The 17,900-nt window shown below is 46.0% G+C and overlaps 1 protein-coding gene across 3 annotated transcripts in view; it reads left to right on the top strand.

Moving 5' to 3' along the window:
* Positions 1 to 2,740: 2,740 nt before the first annotated feature.
* atp13a2 (ATPase cation transporting 13A2) overlaps positions 2,741 to 17,900 on the top strand; it is a 60,574-nt gene continuing 45,414 nt past the window's right edge. For all 3 annotated transcript variants that reach the window (XM_056273011.1, XM_056273012.1, XM_056273010.1), the window contains exons 1-2: positions 2,741 to 2,858; positions 13,090 to 13,166. In XM_056273011.1, the coding sequence (XP_056128986.1) occupies positions 2,846 to 2,858; positions 13,090 to 13,166 (90 nt within the window). In that variant the 5' untranslated portion in view covers positions 2,741 to 2,845. The remainder of the gene's footprint in view (positions 2,859 to 13,089; positions 13,167 to 17,900) is intronic.

Below are 17,900 nucleotides of genomic sequence, written 5' to 3'. Positions count from 1 at the left end.
CAAAATTGCTGCACTGAAAAGCCTGAAATGAATGTCATTTATACCTGGGAAGCTGGTCTTAAGGAATCTAGTGGCGTGTGGTGAAACATTTTTATATGATAATGTTATAGATTTATTTTTAAAAAATTGGTATATTATGGACTTTGCTGTCCAACAAAAAACATGTAACCCTTTTTATTGAAATTTTACGATCAACATATTGTTACGAATTCGGGGGGACATCGCAACCACAGGAGCTGCCGCGGCCGGGAAGCGAACCTGTATCGCCCGCCCCGCAGGAGACATCACTCTCCGCTAGAGTAAAGGGTCAGACCCGCCAGCCAGCGGCCAACGTGTCTACTTATCCATGCACGTTACAATATTATATATACATATATGAAATCAATGTTTATATTGTAACGAATTCGGGGGGGGGGGGCAGTCCGGGACCGCCACAGCCGGGACGCGAACCTATGTCTCCCGCTCCGCAAGCGACAAGGTTAACCAGTCGACTAAAGGGTTAACGTTGTCGCTTGGGGAGTGGAAAATACAGGTTCGCGTCCCGGCTGTGGCGGTTCCTGGGCTTCCCCCTGAATTCGCTACAATATTTACATAAGAAAAAAACAGCAACCAAAAAAAAACATACAACAAACATTGAACCCTTTTTGAGGGGCAGACATAGTGTTTTAGGTGAATTAGACCTGACCAGATTATGTTCAAAGTTACAGAACACAATTCTCTCTATCGTTAGCATTCTTTTCACCCCGTACAGTTACGTGACAAACGGGCTACCGTAAAGTGCAACGTAGATGCCCACTAAAATTTAAGGTCTGGATGGCGCGACCAAGTTTTTCCAAAGTGCAGATGGCGTGACCGTAGTGGGTGCCACCACCTCTTACAGCCCCCCCCCCCAATTCATTTGAACTTTTCCTCGCTATTCATATATGAATTCATTCGCTTGTTTATTTGGTTTGGGGAATTAAGAGGGTGTTTTTGATGCTTAGAGGATAGTATGATTATTGTTATAACGTGGAGCTGTTTTTTGGGGGGGGGGGTCGCCTCAGGCTGAAGTTTTGCATTATATGTGTGTGTGTGTGAATGAACTTGATTTTATTTTGTGAACGAAACTGTTCTGACATGGTTATAAATCCCCCTGCCGACTCATCTATTAGGCTGCTGTTAGAGTATAGCCTAGGCAGAATTCCCTGTAGGCCCTGCGGTCGTATTGATCCGCCAAATAAGACTTATTCAGCCAATCAGAACTTACTCCTCAGTGACCATGTTTCTGTCACATCTGATAGGCGGAGAACGAGAGCCTACCATCAGGGACGAACATTTTAGTGTCTAATAACTAGGCTCCTCTGTTTTGAAAAGCTAAATGTGCCCGCCTATTAACGTTACCTATTTACCATGTTTACATATCTGTTGAACCGGTTTGTTCTGTTCACTGCCTGAGGGACAGCAGCACTTCTCAAAGACATTTACCATCATTTTAGTATAATGGCCTACCCAACTCAGCACGTGCTCTTTCACGCATCTGAATATTCACATATTTCCCAACTATCAATCAATCAATCAATCAATCAATCAATCAATCAATCAATCAATCAATCAATCAATCAATCAATCAATCTGGTGCTTTTATAGCTGCAACAGCCACTCAAATCACTTTACAATTAATTCATTAAGATAATAGTTTACCTACCTATTTATTTACCAACAAATCACTGATAGTAGACGTCTGATTTATCAACATAAGTTTCATTAATGTGTCCGCCACAAAATGTATGGCTAAACAAACCTACACCCTACACAGTTCCTATTTGGTACAACTATTTGATACTTCATCTCCCCTAGGTCTATTTTAACCATTATAGGTCCATTATAACTACTCAGTTATAATGCATTACACCTTTGTCTACAATTAGGCTAACAGCCTAATTAATCAAAACACGTGCTTCAAGTGTAGGCAGCCAGATTGTGTTGTAGTTCTTTATTTGATTATTTATTTTAGAAAATAGCTACGATAAGCGGTATAAAAACCACTGATGCCATGGATAGGACTTAAACGTGGTTTCGTGAGGAAGTAGTTTCTTTGTGGTTACACTTTGCTCTTTTCTTTCTTTTTTTGCCACAGAAAAAGGAAGCGGCCCAGTGATGGCCTGGCGGCCTGGCCAGGGGTGTCTCCCCGCCTCCATGTCATGGCCTGGCGGCCTGGCCAGGGGGGTCTCCCCGCCTCCACATGATGGCCCGGCAGCCTGGCCAGGGGGGGTCGCCCCGCCTCCATGTCATGGTCTGGCAGCCTGGCCAGGGGGGGGGGGTCTCCCCGCCTCCATGTCATGGCCTGGCGGCCTGGCCAGGGGGGTCTCCCCGCCTCCACATGATGGCCTGGCGGCCTGGCCAGGGTGTCGCCCCGCCTGCCGCCCAGTGACTGCTGGGACGGGCTTTGGATAATGGATAGTTAAGATAAACGTTTTATTACAGAATATTTTCCATTATTAGTCCCTAAACCTCGATTTGCTGTTCGCAGTTCGTGCTGTTATTTACATATAGTAAACCTTCACCAGAATGTAAGAAACTCAAAATGTGCTAGGGGGAAAACAAGTAAAAGCAAGTAGAAGTGTACGTAAACCCCTTCTACTTACGCAGGGTAAAAAATCCCCCCTGGCAACGGGTCGGACAGTTGCCATAACGACGTGACAACGTAGTTCCGGCTGGCGCCCTTTTTGAGCCTGCGACTTCCCGTAGACGGACTACCGTCCTGCGTCGGATGACGCGCAGTGTGGGAGCTGAGAGGAAGCCCCATGACGGTCTGGGGTAACGGCGTGAGACGGTCTGAGGATCAGACCGGCACCCTGAGCCAGGGATGGACAGCTGCGGTAAATTTGCTTGTGATTTGATTTGAAAGCTCAGGCGTCTTTTAACGGGCCGACTTGCAGCCAGAGGAAGGAAAAACAACAACCCCAAAACGGACCTGGCGTGTCGGCTGCGTGGGGCTGTTACGGTTGGCCGTTAATATTGAACTTGTTTAACGAGGTAATCGATGTGATCGGAACATTGATTCGCATCCTATGTGCATTTAACCGTACAGCCGTTTATCTTTTAACCTTTCTGATTTTCATTGTTTACTTCGTTTACGTTGCCTCCAGTTAACTAACAGAAGACCAGACTCCTCTCGTTAAGGCAGCAGGCAGTAACTGGCCAGTGGCAGTAGGCTGCTGGGAGGAGAAGGACCCTTCTGCAGAGGAAACCACTGCTAGTTAATGGTGACAGCATTTTTGCTGTGCTGACACAGACCGAGAAACTCAACCCTCTATTACGTCAAATTAGCCAGTTTCTGCTGTAATTGTGGATTAAAAAAAAATCAGCCATGAATTCTGATATCCTGCCAGGCAGCAGAGGGAAAGTATCCAGGACAGTTGATAAGTTAGTTAGTTGTTGGCCTGTTTACCACAAACTCTGTTTCTGACACGATGCATGCGGGTTTTGTCGTGCAGACAGACACGCTGGCTACTACGAGCTGGGATGCAACATGCCAACAAATTGCAGGAGTCAGCCTTTTAAAGTGTTTACCGGAAGAGAAGTGGCGGTCCTGGATATTGGCTTGCGAAAAAGAGAGTATGTCTGGTGTCATTCCACCAGTCGAATGTCATGGCAAGATATATCGGTGTAAAACCAGGAAAATGAAAGTAATCATTTCATCAACAGCATTGTGCATGGCGTGCGTGCGTGTGCGTGCGTGTGCGTGTGTGAATCGGAGGAAAAGGAAAGGGTGATGAGTAACGTTTGGAAAATCTCAAATAGCTGTTGATGTTTTTCACTAAATGCCAGCCCTTCGTTTACCTTGGGGTATTGTAGCCAGATTTGTACACAGTGTTCAATTAATTGATTAATTTTACAATATAAATGGGTGCGACACCCCATGTTGTGAAGTAATTGCTGCTAACAGTCAAGGATTTTCTACAGCAAAAAGTACCATAACAATTGTTGCCGTGAGCTTTTTTCTTTACTAACAAAGTCCCCGAGACCATGATGCAGAGTAGTCACATGTAACTTACTGCAGCCCACCAAACTTATCTGCAATAACAATGTAAAGGGTACAGTTAGGTCTTTAGAAGAGGCTCGTAACAGATTGTTGTTTTCTGTGTGTGTGTGTCTTCAGCTGAGATGACTGTCTCGTGTCTCGTGGGTTTTAGCAGAGTCATTTCCTTTAGTCTCCTTTGTAATGCTGGAGAGTCTGCCTCGGGGTTCTGTTTTAAGAAGAAACCAGAACTGATGGTCTCCCCGCAACACGCTGGACTTTTTAACCTCAGGTTTTATCACCACGACACAACTCGGGACTAAATCCTACTCGCTGTCCCGCCAAAGCTGATTGCTTTAGCAAATTAACTCATCTGTAACAGGGTGATTTGGGATAATGACTTTCAAATATTTTAAATTCCTGTGGGTGTTTTGATGGTCCACTATTGGTGGTGTATGAATGGATTGGTTGCATCAAACCAAGTTGGACTCCCATAGAGGACGCTGCTCATGTGTTTTCTGCAGTTTAGGAATTGTCCAAGTTCAACTACTCTGTCACAAGTGACTGCCAACATGAAGCCACAGTCAGAATGCATCAGGGTTTGGATACAAACCTAGTATTCTGGGTTGCTTTTGCCGTTCTAGTTTTAGCCAAGTAAGCCTGTGTGGCTTAGCAAAAATATTTCCACTAATTTTTGGACAACAAGCCTCTATCATGTGTTTTGTGCTGAGAGGAGAACAAAATGATTAACCTGTGTGTGTGTGGAGTCACCTACAACAACAGGCATGCATGCATACATAAATTCATTTATTGGATCATTCGCAAAGCCACTGACATTTTTTACCTGACACTGATGGGATTTAAATAGCGAGAAAGAGGAAAAAAGAAGTTGCCTGTTACAGAACTGCATTCATCTATTTTTGGCACATCAGTTTTTACACCACCGTAGACTACTGGCATGCATCTCTGCACAGTAATAACACCGGACACAGATGTGGATTTACAGGTTTACTCTGTACAAGGAGATATTTTTGTGACTCATTTCATCCTTCCTTTAGTTTACATGTGTCTCATGTCTCCGAGGAGTTTTCTGATACAGACATTACAATACGTATATGAATAGCAAACCGGCTCATCCGTGTATTTTGGCTTCCCTTGTGTTGCCAGTCAAGCTGCAAACAAGCTGGATTAATCTAATTGTGTTGTCTTGATGACCCGCCACCATGTTTAACAGCGGAGAAACCCCCTCTAAATGATCCTTTCTTTCAACGTGATATGTGGTGACTTTTGTTAGAGTGACCCCAACATTAGTTCATATTAGTGCAGTTCCCGTTCAAAACGTGCCCGTTCAGAACGGGACGATTACTTGAGCTCCGGTTATTCCCGCTTTCTCGACAACCGCTCATCCAAACAACTTCACACTCAACACTGGACTTCCTTGGGTCCTCAGCAAAACACCCGCCAAGCGTGAAGTCAGTCGATGAATGGTTGCAGAGAAAATCAAAGGACATAGTACAGACAGACAGAAACCCCTTCCATTTTAGTTAGATTTCCAGGAAAACTGTACACCGCCTGGGTCCAAAGATTGTCTTAGGTTTATCTTTGACCTGACAGATAAACGGGGAGTGCAGAAGAGAGGTGAAGAAGAGAGTGCAGGCAGGGTGGAGTGGGTGGAGAAGAGCGTCAGGAGTGATTTGCGACAGAAGGGTACCAGCAAGAGTTAAAGGGAAGGTTTACAAGATGGTTGTGAGACCAGCTATGTTGTATGGTTTGGAGACAGTGGCACTGATGAAAAGACAGGAGCTGGAGGTGGAGGTGGCAGAGTTGAAGATGCTAAGATTTTCGTTGGGAGTGATGAAGAAGGGCAGGATTAGGAACGAGTATATTAGAGGGACAGCTCAGGTTGGACGGTTTGGAGACAAAGCAAGAGAGGCAAGATTGAGATGGCTTGGACATGTGTGGAGGAGAGATGCTGGGTATATCGGGAGAAGGATGCTGAAGCTGGAGCTGCCAGAGAAGAGGGAAAGAGGAAGGCCAAAGAGGAGGTTTACGGATGTGGTGAGGGAGGACATGCAGGTGGGCTGGCGTGACAGAGGAAGATGCAGAGGACAGGAAGAGATGGAAACGGATGATCCGCTGTGGCGACCCCTAACGGGAGCAGCCGGAAGTGGGAGTAGCAGTTTAGTGAAGAAAACAATCATGACAGGTGTGTCGTAATAAAAACAGGTGGTGTCCAGAGTAAATGCAGCCTCTCTGCACCGTGACGAGGGGAAAGCCCAGATGTTCGCAAAGCTTGTGATGAACGACGGGTTTTTTCTTCATGCAACATGGATTTGGGGTTTAGAACTGAGTGAGGACGGGTCGCTGAGGACAAGGGGCGTGTACAGGATATTAGACTCCTCAAGGGTTAAACGAAGGCTGCCGGGGGCTCGGTTATAGGTGGGGTTTGCTGAAAGGAGAGCACCTGCCGAAACAAGCCCTCGGGAAAGCGTTTACATTTGGCTTATGGTGTGAAGTTGGTGAGTTTTGGTAGTTGTTTTTTTGTGTGTCTCAGCGTTTTAAGTTAAAAAGAAAGTTTTTAAATCAGTTTCCGGGACGTCGCGAGCTCCGCGTGAGATCCAGTGGAACCGGAAGCGACGCTTGTTTGTGATTCGCCGCACAGCAGGTTGAGTGAGTTTTAAATGCATTGTAACGCTCGTGCTGTTCCCTCCGTCCAGAAACCGTGGCACATAGTGCATGTCTTTTGATATCGCCGGTACACGATATGGCGAGACACACCGATGGTCATTAGAGAGACGCTACCGGACAACTGTGAGTTGTTTTATAAACATATGTTGTTTGGTTTTCATACTCGGGGTAAGGATTTGGGGAATTTGGGGATTAACCTCCTTTTCTTTCTGGCAAAGTTTCTCATTCGTCAATGCGAGTTTAAGTTGCAAGAAGAAGGCTGTAAAAACAATGGCTTTTTGTTATGGGAACAGAGTTGGTAGCCTTGCTGGGTATATTATGGTTTTTATTTTCTTTACTTATTTTAATGGATCTATTTGTCACCCCCTGGCATTTATGCTCTTGATTGTTCTTATAATGTTTGTAAACTACTAATAAGACACGTTAGTCCCTAGCTGACGGGTCTGACCCTTTAGCCGAGCGGTTAGTGATGTCGCCTTGTGGTGCAGTACACCCCGTATCGAATCCCGCACCGGGCAAGAAAATAACCGGTTACATGTTTGTAAGTTCATAAATGTTCTTATTAAAAAAGAAGAAGGTTGAGTCGGTTTTTCCCCGCTTTAGATTTCAGTTTGACATGGAAATGTGAGCTTTAGGGAGAAGACTGGGACACCTGTCTCATTGTAGGAGGGGAAGACCGTGCAGACCGGTTCAAGCCTCCAGTCCCCCGTCCAGTCTTGGATAATTAGCAACACTTGGGCTGCGTTTCTCCTGCGGGTCCCACAGCCAGGGACGGATTAAACCAATCTGGGGCCCGGGGCACAATAATTCACGAGGCCCCCCTATAACAACACCAGAGAGTCTGAATGCAATTTCACCAAGCAGTTTTGATTAGTCATGTGACTTACAGTAATCACCGGAAACAACGCAACGCATGTGATATTATTAAAGGACCTACAAAACGTTACATTATTACTATTATTGTTGTTATTATTATTATTTCACCAGCACTAACTGCTAAGGCGTGCAAACGCCACCATGATTGAGAATTCTAGTGAAATCATGTCTTATATAAACCCTGGTAATCGACATTACCTCTTGTAATGATTATTTATAGAAGGGGTAATCACTGGGCGGATTTCAGAGGACGTAATTTCGCTAATCTTGGGGGCCCCCAGAAGGGCGGGGTCCTGGGGCCCGGGCCCTGTCGGCCCGTGCATTAATCCGTCCATGCCCACAGCGCGCACATGGCTATTCACCCTGTGCAGACGCGTCACAATTATCACGTGACGAGGGAGACCGCGCCATGACGGACGGCAGTAAGTGATAGACCGGGAAATTCAAAAGCGAACAACAAAAACAAACAACATATTGCGTCATGGCGTTCATATTCCCCGCGAGTGGGACGTGACGTCACGCGCAAAGGGTCAATAGCCTATGGCAGGACGTCTCAACGTCCGGACCTCGGTCCACATCCGGACCGACCGGCAAGTCAATCCGGACCCAGCACATACGTCGTGTTATGAATACAATACGTAATGAAGTGTAACGTTTTCAATTGCGTGTGTTGCTGCTGCCGAGTTCGCGCGTTAGCGTTGCTCTGGGGGCGGCGCGAAGCTCTTATTGCGCCGATGGCAACGTAAAGCGTGTAGGTTTGAGCTCGAGCAACGCCATCTTCCCCTCACCTGCTCGGGTCACTCTCCTCTGTTCCGCGGGCGCGCGCGTGTTTCAGCGAGGGCGGGGCTGCCTCGTCGAAATCAGAATCAGAATGCTTCATTCATCCCCGAGGGGAAATTGGGTTCTATTGCAGACACTCACGCTGTAATAACTAAAAACTAACAAGATACAAGATAAGAAAATGGAAACAGAAACAAATAGAAATGAAGACAATATAAGAAATAGAAATAGGAAAAAAATATATTGTAATGGGCATGGATGAGTAGACACGGTGGTCCTTGACTAATGGGTCGGACCCCTTAGTCGACTGGTAAACGTTGTCGCTTGCGGTGTGGGAGCCACGGGTTCGCGGCCCGGCTGTGGCGACGGTTCCCGGACTGCCCCCCGAATTCGCTACATTGGTGTCAGAAGTGGGATCGTGAGACCGTGAGGTCATCGGAGGCGCGTGCGCCCAGAGGCGTGAGGGAGCTGATATGCGCTTCCCAAAGGAGGGGGGTAGTGTAACGTGCACGGATAAGTAGACACGGTGGTCCTTGACTAACCTGTCGGACCCTTTAGTCGACTGGTTAACGTGGTCGCTTGTGGTGTGGGAGCCACGGGTTCGCGGCCCGGCTGTGGCGGTTCCCGGACTGCCCCCCGAATTCGCTACAATATCGACAAGCATGGTGCACATAACACCCTATCTATACTGCACTACCGCAGCACACAACAAGCAGCACAAACAAGACCCTACAGGGTCAGTCCAATGACCATCAACTCAGTGTGTCTGACTGTCAGAGGGAGGAGTTGTAAGGTTTGATGACCACAGGCAGGAATGACCTCCTGTGGTGCTTTTCAGCAGAATGAGTCTATTACTAAAAGCACTCCTGTGCCCAACCAGCATGTCATGGAGTGGGTGGGAGACACCGTCCATGATGGCACGTAATTTCAACAGTGTCTTCCTCTTAGAAACCGCCGCCAGAGAATCCAGTTCCACCCCCACGACATCATCGGCCTTGCGGATCAGTTTATTGAGCCTGTCTGCTACCCTCAACCTGCTGCCCCAACATACAACAGAGAACAGCAGAGCACTGGCCACCACAGACTCATACCACATCCTGAGCCTTGTCAGATGTTGAGCATTGGCAGATGTTGAAGGACCTAAGCCTCCTCGAAAAGTAGAGATGACTCTGTCCCTTCTTGTAGAGGGCATCAGTGTTCTTAGCCCAGTCCAGTTTATTGTCTATATACACCCCCACGTACACTACCGTTCAAAAGTTTGGGATCACCCAAATAATTTTGTGTTTTCCATGAAAAGTCACACTTATTCACCACCATATGTTGTGAAATGAATAGAAAATAGAGTCAAGACATTGACAAGGTTAGAAATAATGATTTGTATTTGAAATAAGATTTTTTTTACATCAAACTTTGCTTTCGTCAAAGAATCCTCCATTTGCAGCAATTACAGCGTTGCAGACCTTTGGCATTCTAGCTGTTAATTTGTTGAGGTAATCTGGAGAAATTGCACCCCACGCTTCCAGAAGCAGCTCCCACAAGTTGGATTGGTTGGATGGGCACTTCTTTGAGCAGATTGAGTTTCTGGAGCATCACATTTGTGGGGTCAATTAAACGCTCAAAATGGCCAGAAAAAGAGAACTTTCATCTGAAACTCGACAGTCTATTCTTGTTCTTAGAAATGAAGGCTATTCCATGCGAGAAATTGCTAAGAAATTGAAGATTTCCTACACCGGTGTGTACTACTCCCTTCAGAGGACAGCACAAACAGGCTCTAACCAGAGTAGAAAAAGAAGTGGGAGGCCGCGTTGCACAACTGAGCAAGAAGATAAGTACATTAGAGTCTCTAGTTTGAGAAACAGACGCCTCACAGGTCCCCAACTGGCATCTTCATTAAATAGTACCCGCAAAACACCAGTGTCAACATCTACAGTGAAGAGGCGGCTGCGGGATTCTGGGCTTCAGGGCAGAGTGGCAAAGAAAAAGCCATATCTGAGACTGACCAATAAAAGAAAAAGATTAAGATGGGCAAAAGAACACAGACGTTGGACAGAGGAAGACTGGAAAAAAGTGTTGTGGACGGATGAATCCAAGTTTGAGGTGTTTGGATCACAAAGAAGAACGTTTGTGAGACGCAGAACAAATGAAAAGATGCTGGAAGAATGCCTGACGCCATCTGTTAAGCATGGTGGAGGTAATGTGATGGTCTGGGGTTGCTTTGGTGCTGGTAAGGTGGGAGATTTGTACAGGGTAAAAGGGATTCTGAATAAGGAAGGCTATCACTCCATTTTGCAACGCCATGCCATACCCAGTGGACAGCGCTTGATTGGAGCCAATTTCATCCTACAACAGGACAATGACCCTAAACACACCTCCAAATTGTGCAAGAACTATTTAGAGCAGAAGCAGGCAGCTGGTATTCTATCGGTAATGGAGTGGCCAGCGCAGTCACCAGATCTGAACCCCATTGAGCTGTTGTGGGAGCAGCTTGACCGTATGGTACGCAAGAAGTGCCCATCCAACCAATCCAACTTGTGGGAGCTGCTTCTGGAAGCGTGGGGTGCAATTTCTCCAGATTACCTCAACAAATTAACAGCTAGAATGCCAAAGGTCTGCAATGCTGTAATTGCTGCAAATGGAGGATTCTTTGACGAAAGCAAAGTTTGATGTAAAAAAATCTTATTTCAAATACAAATCATTATTTCTAACCTTGTCAATGTCTTGACTCTATTTTCTATTCATTTCACAACATATGGTGGTGAATAAGTGTGACTTTTCATGGAAAACACAAAATTGTTTGGGTGATCCCAAACTTTTGAACGGTAGTGTACTTGTAATATTCCACACTGACCCCCTGGATAGAGACAGGGGTCACTGGTGTCATTTCCCTCCTTAGATCAACAACCAGCTCCTTTGTCTTAGTCATGTTGAGTTGCAGATTGTTCTGCTCACACCACGTGACAGTTTCCCACCACAGCCCTGTATTCAGCCTCCTCACCCTTATTGATGCATCCGACTATAGCAGAGTCATCAGAGAACTTCTGAAGATGGCAGGACTCTGTGTGGTAGTTGAAGTCTGTGGTGTAGAGGGTGAAAAGGAAGGAAGACAGGACTGTCCCCTGCGGAGCCCAGTGTTGCTGACCACTCTGTCTGACACACAGTTTTGCAAGTGCACATAATGTGGTCTACCAGTAAGGTCGCCAACAATCCAGAACAGAAGGGGGTGCATCTACCTGCATTGCTGTCAGCTGCTCACCCAGTAGAGCAGGCCAGATGGTGTTGAAAGCACTGGAAAAGTCAAAGAACATGACGCTCACAGAGCTTGCTGGTTTATTCAAGTGAGCGTAGGCACGGTTAAGCAGGAAAATGATGGCATCCTCAACTCCCAGTCAGGGTTAGTAGGTGAACTGGAGGGGGTCTAAGTGTGGCTTGACCGTGGGCCGAAGCTGCTCCAGGATGAGTCTTTCCAGATTCTTCATGATGTGTCAAGTTAATGCTACCGGTCTGTAGTCCTTGGAGTCCCTGGGATGCGGCGTTTTAGGCACAGGAACGAAGCAGGACGTCTTCCACAGCACAGGGACCCTTTTGAAGTCTAAGGCTCATAGTGAAGACATGGTGAAGCACTCCACATAACTGAGTGGCACAGGCTTTGAGCACCCTGGGGCTAACACCATCCGGGCCTGCCTCCTTGCCTGCGTGAAGTCTCAACTGTCTTCTGACATGGTCAACCGTGAAGCACACTGTAGGTGTTACAGGTAGTGGGGGAGGGGGGTCGTCAGGATGGAGAGGGCCATTAGTCCAGGAACCCAGGGAGGGGGGGAGAGTAGGGCCCCCACTGGAGGCTGGGGGGGATGTGAGGAAGAGGAGGGGGAGGGGGGCAGTGAAGTTGACGGTGGGTGAGGGCAGGCAACAGATGAGACCGGGGGGGATGGGGAGGGGTCATTGTGTCAAATCTGTTAAAAAACACATTAAATTCATTGGCCCTGTCCAAGCTGCCCTCCAGTCCTATGCTGCCAGTCGGCCTGAAACTAGTGATGGTCTTCACACCACTCCAGACCTCTGTCATGTTGTTCTGTTGAATGCATAGTCCATCCATACATCCATTTTCCAAGCCGCTTATCCTGATCAGGGTTGCGGGATGTGGGAGCCGATCCCAGCAGTAATTGGGAGGAAGGTGGGGAAACACCCTGGACAGTTGGCCAGTCCAGCTCAGGGCAGACACATTCACACCTATGGACAATTCAGTAAGTCCGGGCTATCTGGGTTCAATTCCCGGCTGCGACGGATTCCCGGCTGCCCCTGAATTCGCTACACTAATCATTTATTTAGGGCAGCACGGCGGCGCAGTGGTTAGCACGGTCGCCTCACAGCAAGAAGGTCCTGGGTTCAAACCTTGAGGTTGTCCAACCTTGGGGGTTATCCTCTGTGTGGAGTTGGCATGTTCTCCCCGTGTCTGCGTGGGTTTCCTCCGGGGGCTCCGGTTTCCTCCCACAGTCCAAAGACATGTAGGTCAGGTGAATGCATAGTGAGTTGATTAAATTTTATTTTGTTATCGCCAATCGTTCCGGACCTGTGACCTTGAATTAAAATCAGACCTTTAAGTAATAAGTTTGAGAACCTCTGGCTTATAGATTGCGGCGCACGTTAAAATAATATTGACTCAGTGAGTGTCTGTTGTTTCCCAGTTTCAGGTTAATGTTTATACAGACAGAGATGATAAGAGTTTGTGACCTGTACCTGTACTATAGGTAACCAGGAGGAGCCGCAGAGTGGGCTCCCATCCCCATGTCCCAGGAACCCTCTCCTCCCTCCTGACTCCCACATGGTAAGAATTTATTAATTTTATTCTTAACCAGATATGACATCAGTTATCACCAGTTAATATGTTTGCATTTGTGATTATCTATTTTAATAATAAATAACAGTATAACCAGTAGCAATATATGCAATGAAGCATAGCTATATGAATATGAGTGATAGCAATGAAGAACTGATGAATATCGTCACCTCTCTTTGCGCATGAAGGGATCTTGAAGCCAGACAGCTGAAATCCATCATTTTCCCGATCTGTTTCTGCATTTGATACAACTTGGAACTAGTTTATATAAATAAATAAATAAAACTGAAACGTCAGAGAACTAGAAATTACAGGATAGAAATTGGGGAATAATGTATTAGACTTGCGGTGTTACACAAAATTCTGCGACTGTCGAAAATTGGGATCATATGGCGCTTGCCCATGGCAAGGTGGAAGAGTTCTGAAAGCAAACATTCAGTTGGCATTTCCATAAGCCTACATTTATAATTGGAACGGCACCATATCATCTCCGGACTTTCGGCACCGTTTGCTAACCGTTGCTTGATGCAGCCAGATCGTACAGGTGGTAGGGCTTAATGACCTCGGTGTAGCTCCACTCAGTAATCACAACGAAGCAAGTCTTGGATAGGAAGGGGGTTTATTCTTCGGGAACAGGCCAACCCGTGAGACTGGGTTGAGAGTAAATAGAAATATAAATACATAAATAAAATGCATACATGTATGTCAATTCCCAATAACTGCACAGATAGTTAGCACATTAGCAAATTAGCTAGCACAACAGACAATTAGCAACACATAACATTACCTCGTCAGCTGCTTAGTACTGAGAGGGGCTAAATTCTTCCCTTCGTCTGGTCTCCGTCTAGATTATCTTCTTTCCTCAGGTCTTACAGGTAAGTATACAATTAAATCTTCTTGTTATCTTAACTTGTCTTTCTCTTAATTAGCTTTGTCTTGTGTGCTGCTATTTTCTTGTTGTTGCTGTTAGTGCTATTATTTTTGGCGCTTGATATCGAGGTGCTACATTCTTAATTGCCGGTAACAATAGAGCCGCGGAGATTAGTTCCGCCCTCCGTACTACAATATACAGGTGAGAAGTAGGAACCAAAATTATAATGCAGAAAACAAAACTAAAAACTTAACTGACACTGTCTGCAGTTACATTCGGTATTCAATGATTGGCTTCACATTCAGTTCACATCCAGTGAAGCCACATCTGGATCCAGTTAAACTGAATCTGGAATGGTGTTGAAATCCCATGTAACCATGACCGCTTCCAGACCGGAGGAACTTTTTCATAGAACTGTTGGAGGAACTACTACCTTTTTACTGTGTCTACAATGCAGGAACTGGGAACAATCTTAGTTCTTAGAATGCTGTTTTGAGGGACTTTTCTAGCTCCTACTTCAGGGTAGATACTCTCTAGCACAAGAGGAACTTTGGGTGACAAGTTTACGGTGATTGATCAAACACATGAGCCAATGCAGCACCGGCAACCGCTATTTTTAAAAACCTGTGTAAAATGTTATCCATCTATACCAGCGTTTCTCAAACTTCTCCTGGTGGACCACTTGTCCTGCATGTTTTAGATCTCTCCCTGCTCCAACACAGCTGATTCAAATGATCAACTCGTTATGAGCTCCCGAAGCTGCCTAATAACAAACCTGATCATTTAAATCAGCTGTGTTGGAGCAGGGAGAGATCTAAAACATGCAGGACAAGTGGCCCGCCAGGAGAGGTTTGAGAAACGCTGATCTATACAACAGCTCTTAACTTTAGCCTTTAAAATGGAACAAGGGGGCACCCCAGTGGCTCACCTGGTAGACCGCGTACCACATATAAGGCTGAGTCCTTACTGTAGCAGCCTGGGTTCGAATCCAGACTGGGCCCTTTGCGGCATGTCATCCCCCCTCCCCTGCCCTTCCGGTCTCTGTCTAATATTGCTATCAAATAAAGGCGGAAAATGCCATAGAAAAAGAAAATGGAACAAAACATGGACAATGGACTGACAGTGAAGTCCAGGCTTTATTGAGTCTATATACGTATATAACCGCATAGTCTAAATTTACACGTCTCCTTTCCAACTCCGTTATTATCATGAGACACATGGCAAACACAGCTCCAATCTGATCACGGCATCCTCCATTTTGTTGTTGTTTGCGTTGCTGCTGCTGCTGTTGTCTTCTCCTGGATCGCCATCTTGCCATGGTGGAGAAGCTTGCGTGTACCAATGATCCCAAGAGCTATGCCGTCCAGAGCGTGGCTCCTGGTAGTAGTCCATGGGCCAGACGATATTTCAGTACACTCAAGGTGGCAAAACTTACTTATAATTTTTGAAAGGATCCATGTCTGTAGATGATATTTTGGTATGATAACCATTCCTGAGTGGCAGCTGTATCACAGTTATCAGCTCATGAAGTTAACCACCCCCTAAAGTAAATTGCATTTTAGACGCTGGTGCATATCCTGGTTTAGCCTCATGGTCAGGACATTTTTCAATGTTCTATAATATTGTCTTTGGTATCATTTTAAAGGGGACCTTCTTAGCTTTCATTCAAGCCCTGTTGTGGATATTTCTCACAAATATAGAGGTCACTTGAGCTCTTCAACCCGTCAATAACACGCATCTTTCTGCAATTTTCGCCTAAACTATATACTTTCTTTTAGCCCTGTGGCATCTAGGAATATCAGGGACACAAAACACAAAAACTGGAATACTCACAGGACTGTAAAGATTCAGAAAATGTATAATATACCCATACTATTTCATTGTGTGAGGTGATTTTGAGCCTTAAATGAGAACTAGACCAAAGCCAGTTAGGTCACAACTGGTCTCTATACATTTGTTTAAATACACAATCAAAATACATGATAAAAAGGAATACCATAGTGAGGTAATGAGCTATTTTAATATTTTAAACAACATTGACATTTACATATACTTAGTCAATGATACATGTAATCCCATATCATTAGTGGGTATATGTAATGGTAATGGGTATATGTGAATATGGTTACATTATTGTTATCAAGCTCTGGGTAACCAAGTCCAGAATCAACATCCTGTGCATCAATAGACTACTACCACAGTAATACCATCAGAATCATCACACTGTCATTCATCAAACTGCTCGTTTCTCTCATCATCTGACTCCCCAAGTTCAAAGTCCAGTTCTGGACCATCCTGCTGTTTTTGGTTACTGCAGGTCTGTAACCTGCACATGTCTGTGCATGGAAGTCCATTTGACAGGCACATGCAGCTTGGCATTTTGCATGAATGCACACACTTGCATGTTAGCATTTCCAAGACCACATCTGGTGCAGGTGGGGAGCGCATCCAGTAAATGGCCAGCTTGCCTTCATCGTCTGTCCATCCATACTCAGTAGGGCTTGGCACCACAGGGTTAGCCTGCAGACAGCACTTCCATATTGCTGCCTGATAGTTGGCTCGTTGAACATGCATAAAGAGACAGTCTCTACATGGTGGCAGCTGGCTGGACTCAACCTCTCCCCTTTTGGTGCAGAAGAGCTGGTAACGCAGTTTGTTCACCTCAGCAGTGCTGCTATTAGCAACATACATCCGACAGGTGAACTGCTCAATTTCCTGGAACAGCTCATCACTCACATTCCATGTCTGTCCCAGTTGACTAAAAGTCTCTTGGCAGGAAGTGTGCTTTCTCACTATCTTCAGGGCATTCAGCTTCCCTCGAACAGCGAATGCACTGACAGTGTCGCAGCCTGTGAAGGCATGTAAGCCAATTAGGCTGTCACAGATGCTGTCTCCAAGTGAACTTGCCAGTTTGGTGATGTCGACAAACCGTGTGCGGTTCTGAGTCCCACACTTCTGGTAGATGGGACAGGTGATGTCCTTCTGGAAGCCAAGACAAAGCACCATGACATCAGTGTCCTCGGCTGTGATGATAACTGACTTTGAGCCCGCATTTGCTGCATGCAATGCATGCAGGAGCAGACGGGTGTCAGCTTCTTCATGTGTGGAGTGCAGTTCTGCTGCTTCCTCACACCCATCTTCTGTCAACTTGTAGCAGGTTTCCTCACAGGTCATGTACAACACCTTGCCATGCAGCATAGCTCTGTATCGTGGGAGTTTCCACTCTTCCACCAGAAACTTGATGAGACTGGTCTTGTTGGAGGAACTGCACAGAAATTTTCTCCACTGCTGGACGTGGTGTCCCCCTGCAAGATTCTTGTACTGGAGAGTGATGTCTCCACCCCGGTTCAGTCGTTCAGCATCTTTGATCGAAGTCTGGTGATAGACATCCAAAACAACATCAATCCTCCCACTCTGTGCTCCCTCATGGAGGACCTGGGTCAAGGCTGACTCTGCCACCTGTGCAAAGGTTTTGTTGTTGCCATTCATTTTTTGGACCAGGCTCATCCCATCAATGATGGAAGTAGATGGGATTGGGATGTCTTCTGCAGGAGATACATTCCTTTCAAGCTCTCTGGCAAGTGCAGCCTTGTTTGTTTTTCGTAAGGACCCATCAGCATTTGCCAGTGCCCATGGTAGTGGGCCCAATGGGTAGGCAAGGACATCCTTCAGATTCACCTTCCTGCTTTCAGCCACCAGGATCATGTGACTGAAAAGGTTTCTATCTGCCTTCAGAACCACATCCTGTGCTTTCTTTCCATGAGCTTGTTTTGTGCTGACATTGGAGAATGTTTTCAGACTTTGCTTGGTCATCTTGTCGTGGAATTTCACAGGTGGTGTGTCTGCATCTA

This window comes from Lampris incognitus, chromosome 2, assembly GCF_029633865.1.
Source record: "Lampris incognitus isolate fLamInc1 chromosome 2, fLamInc1.hap2, whole genome shotgun sequence".
NCBI classification, from domain to species: Eukaryota; Metazoa; Chordata; class Actinopteri; order Lampriformes; family Lampridae; genus Lampris; species Lampris incognitus.
Note: the sequence above shows the minus strand (reverse complement) of the source record. Positions and strands in the feature narration are given on the sequence as shown.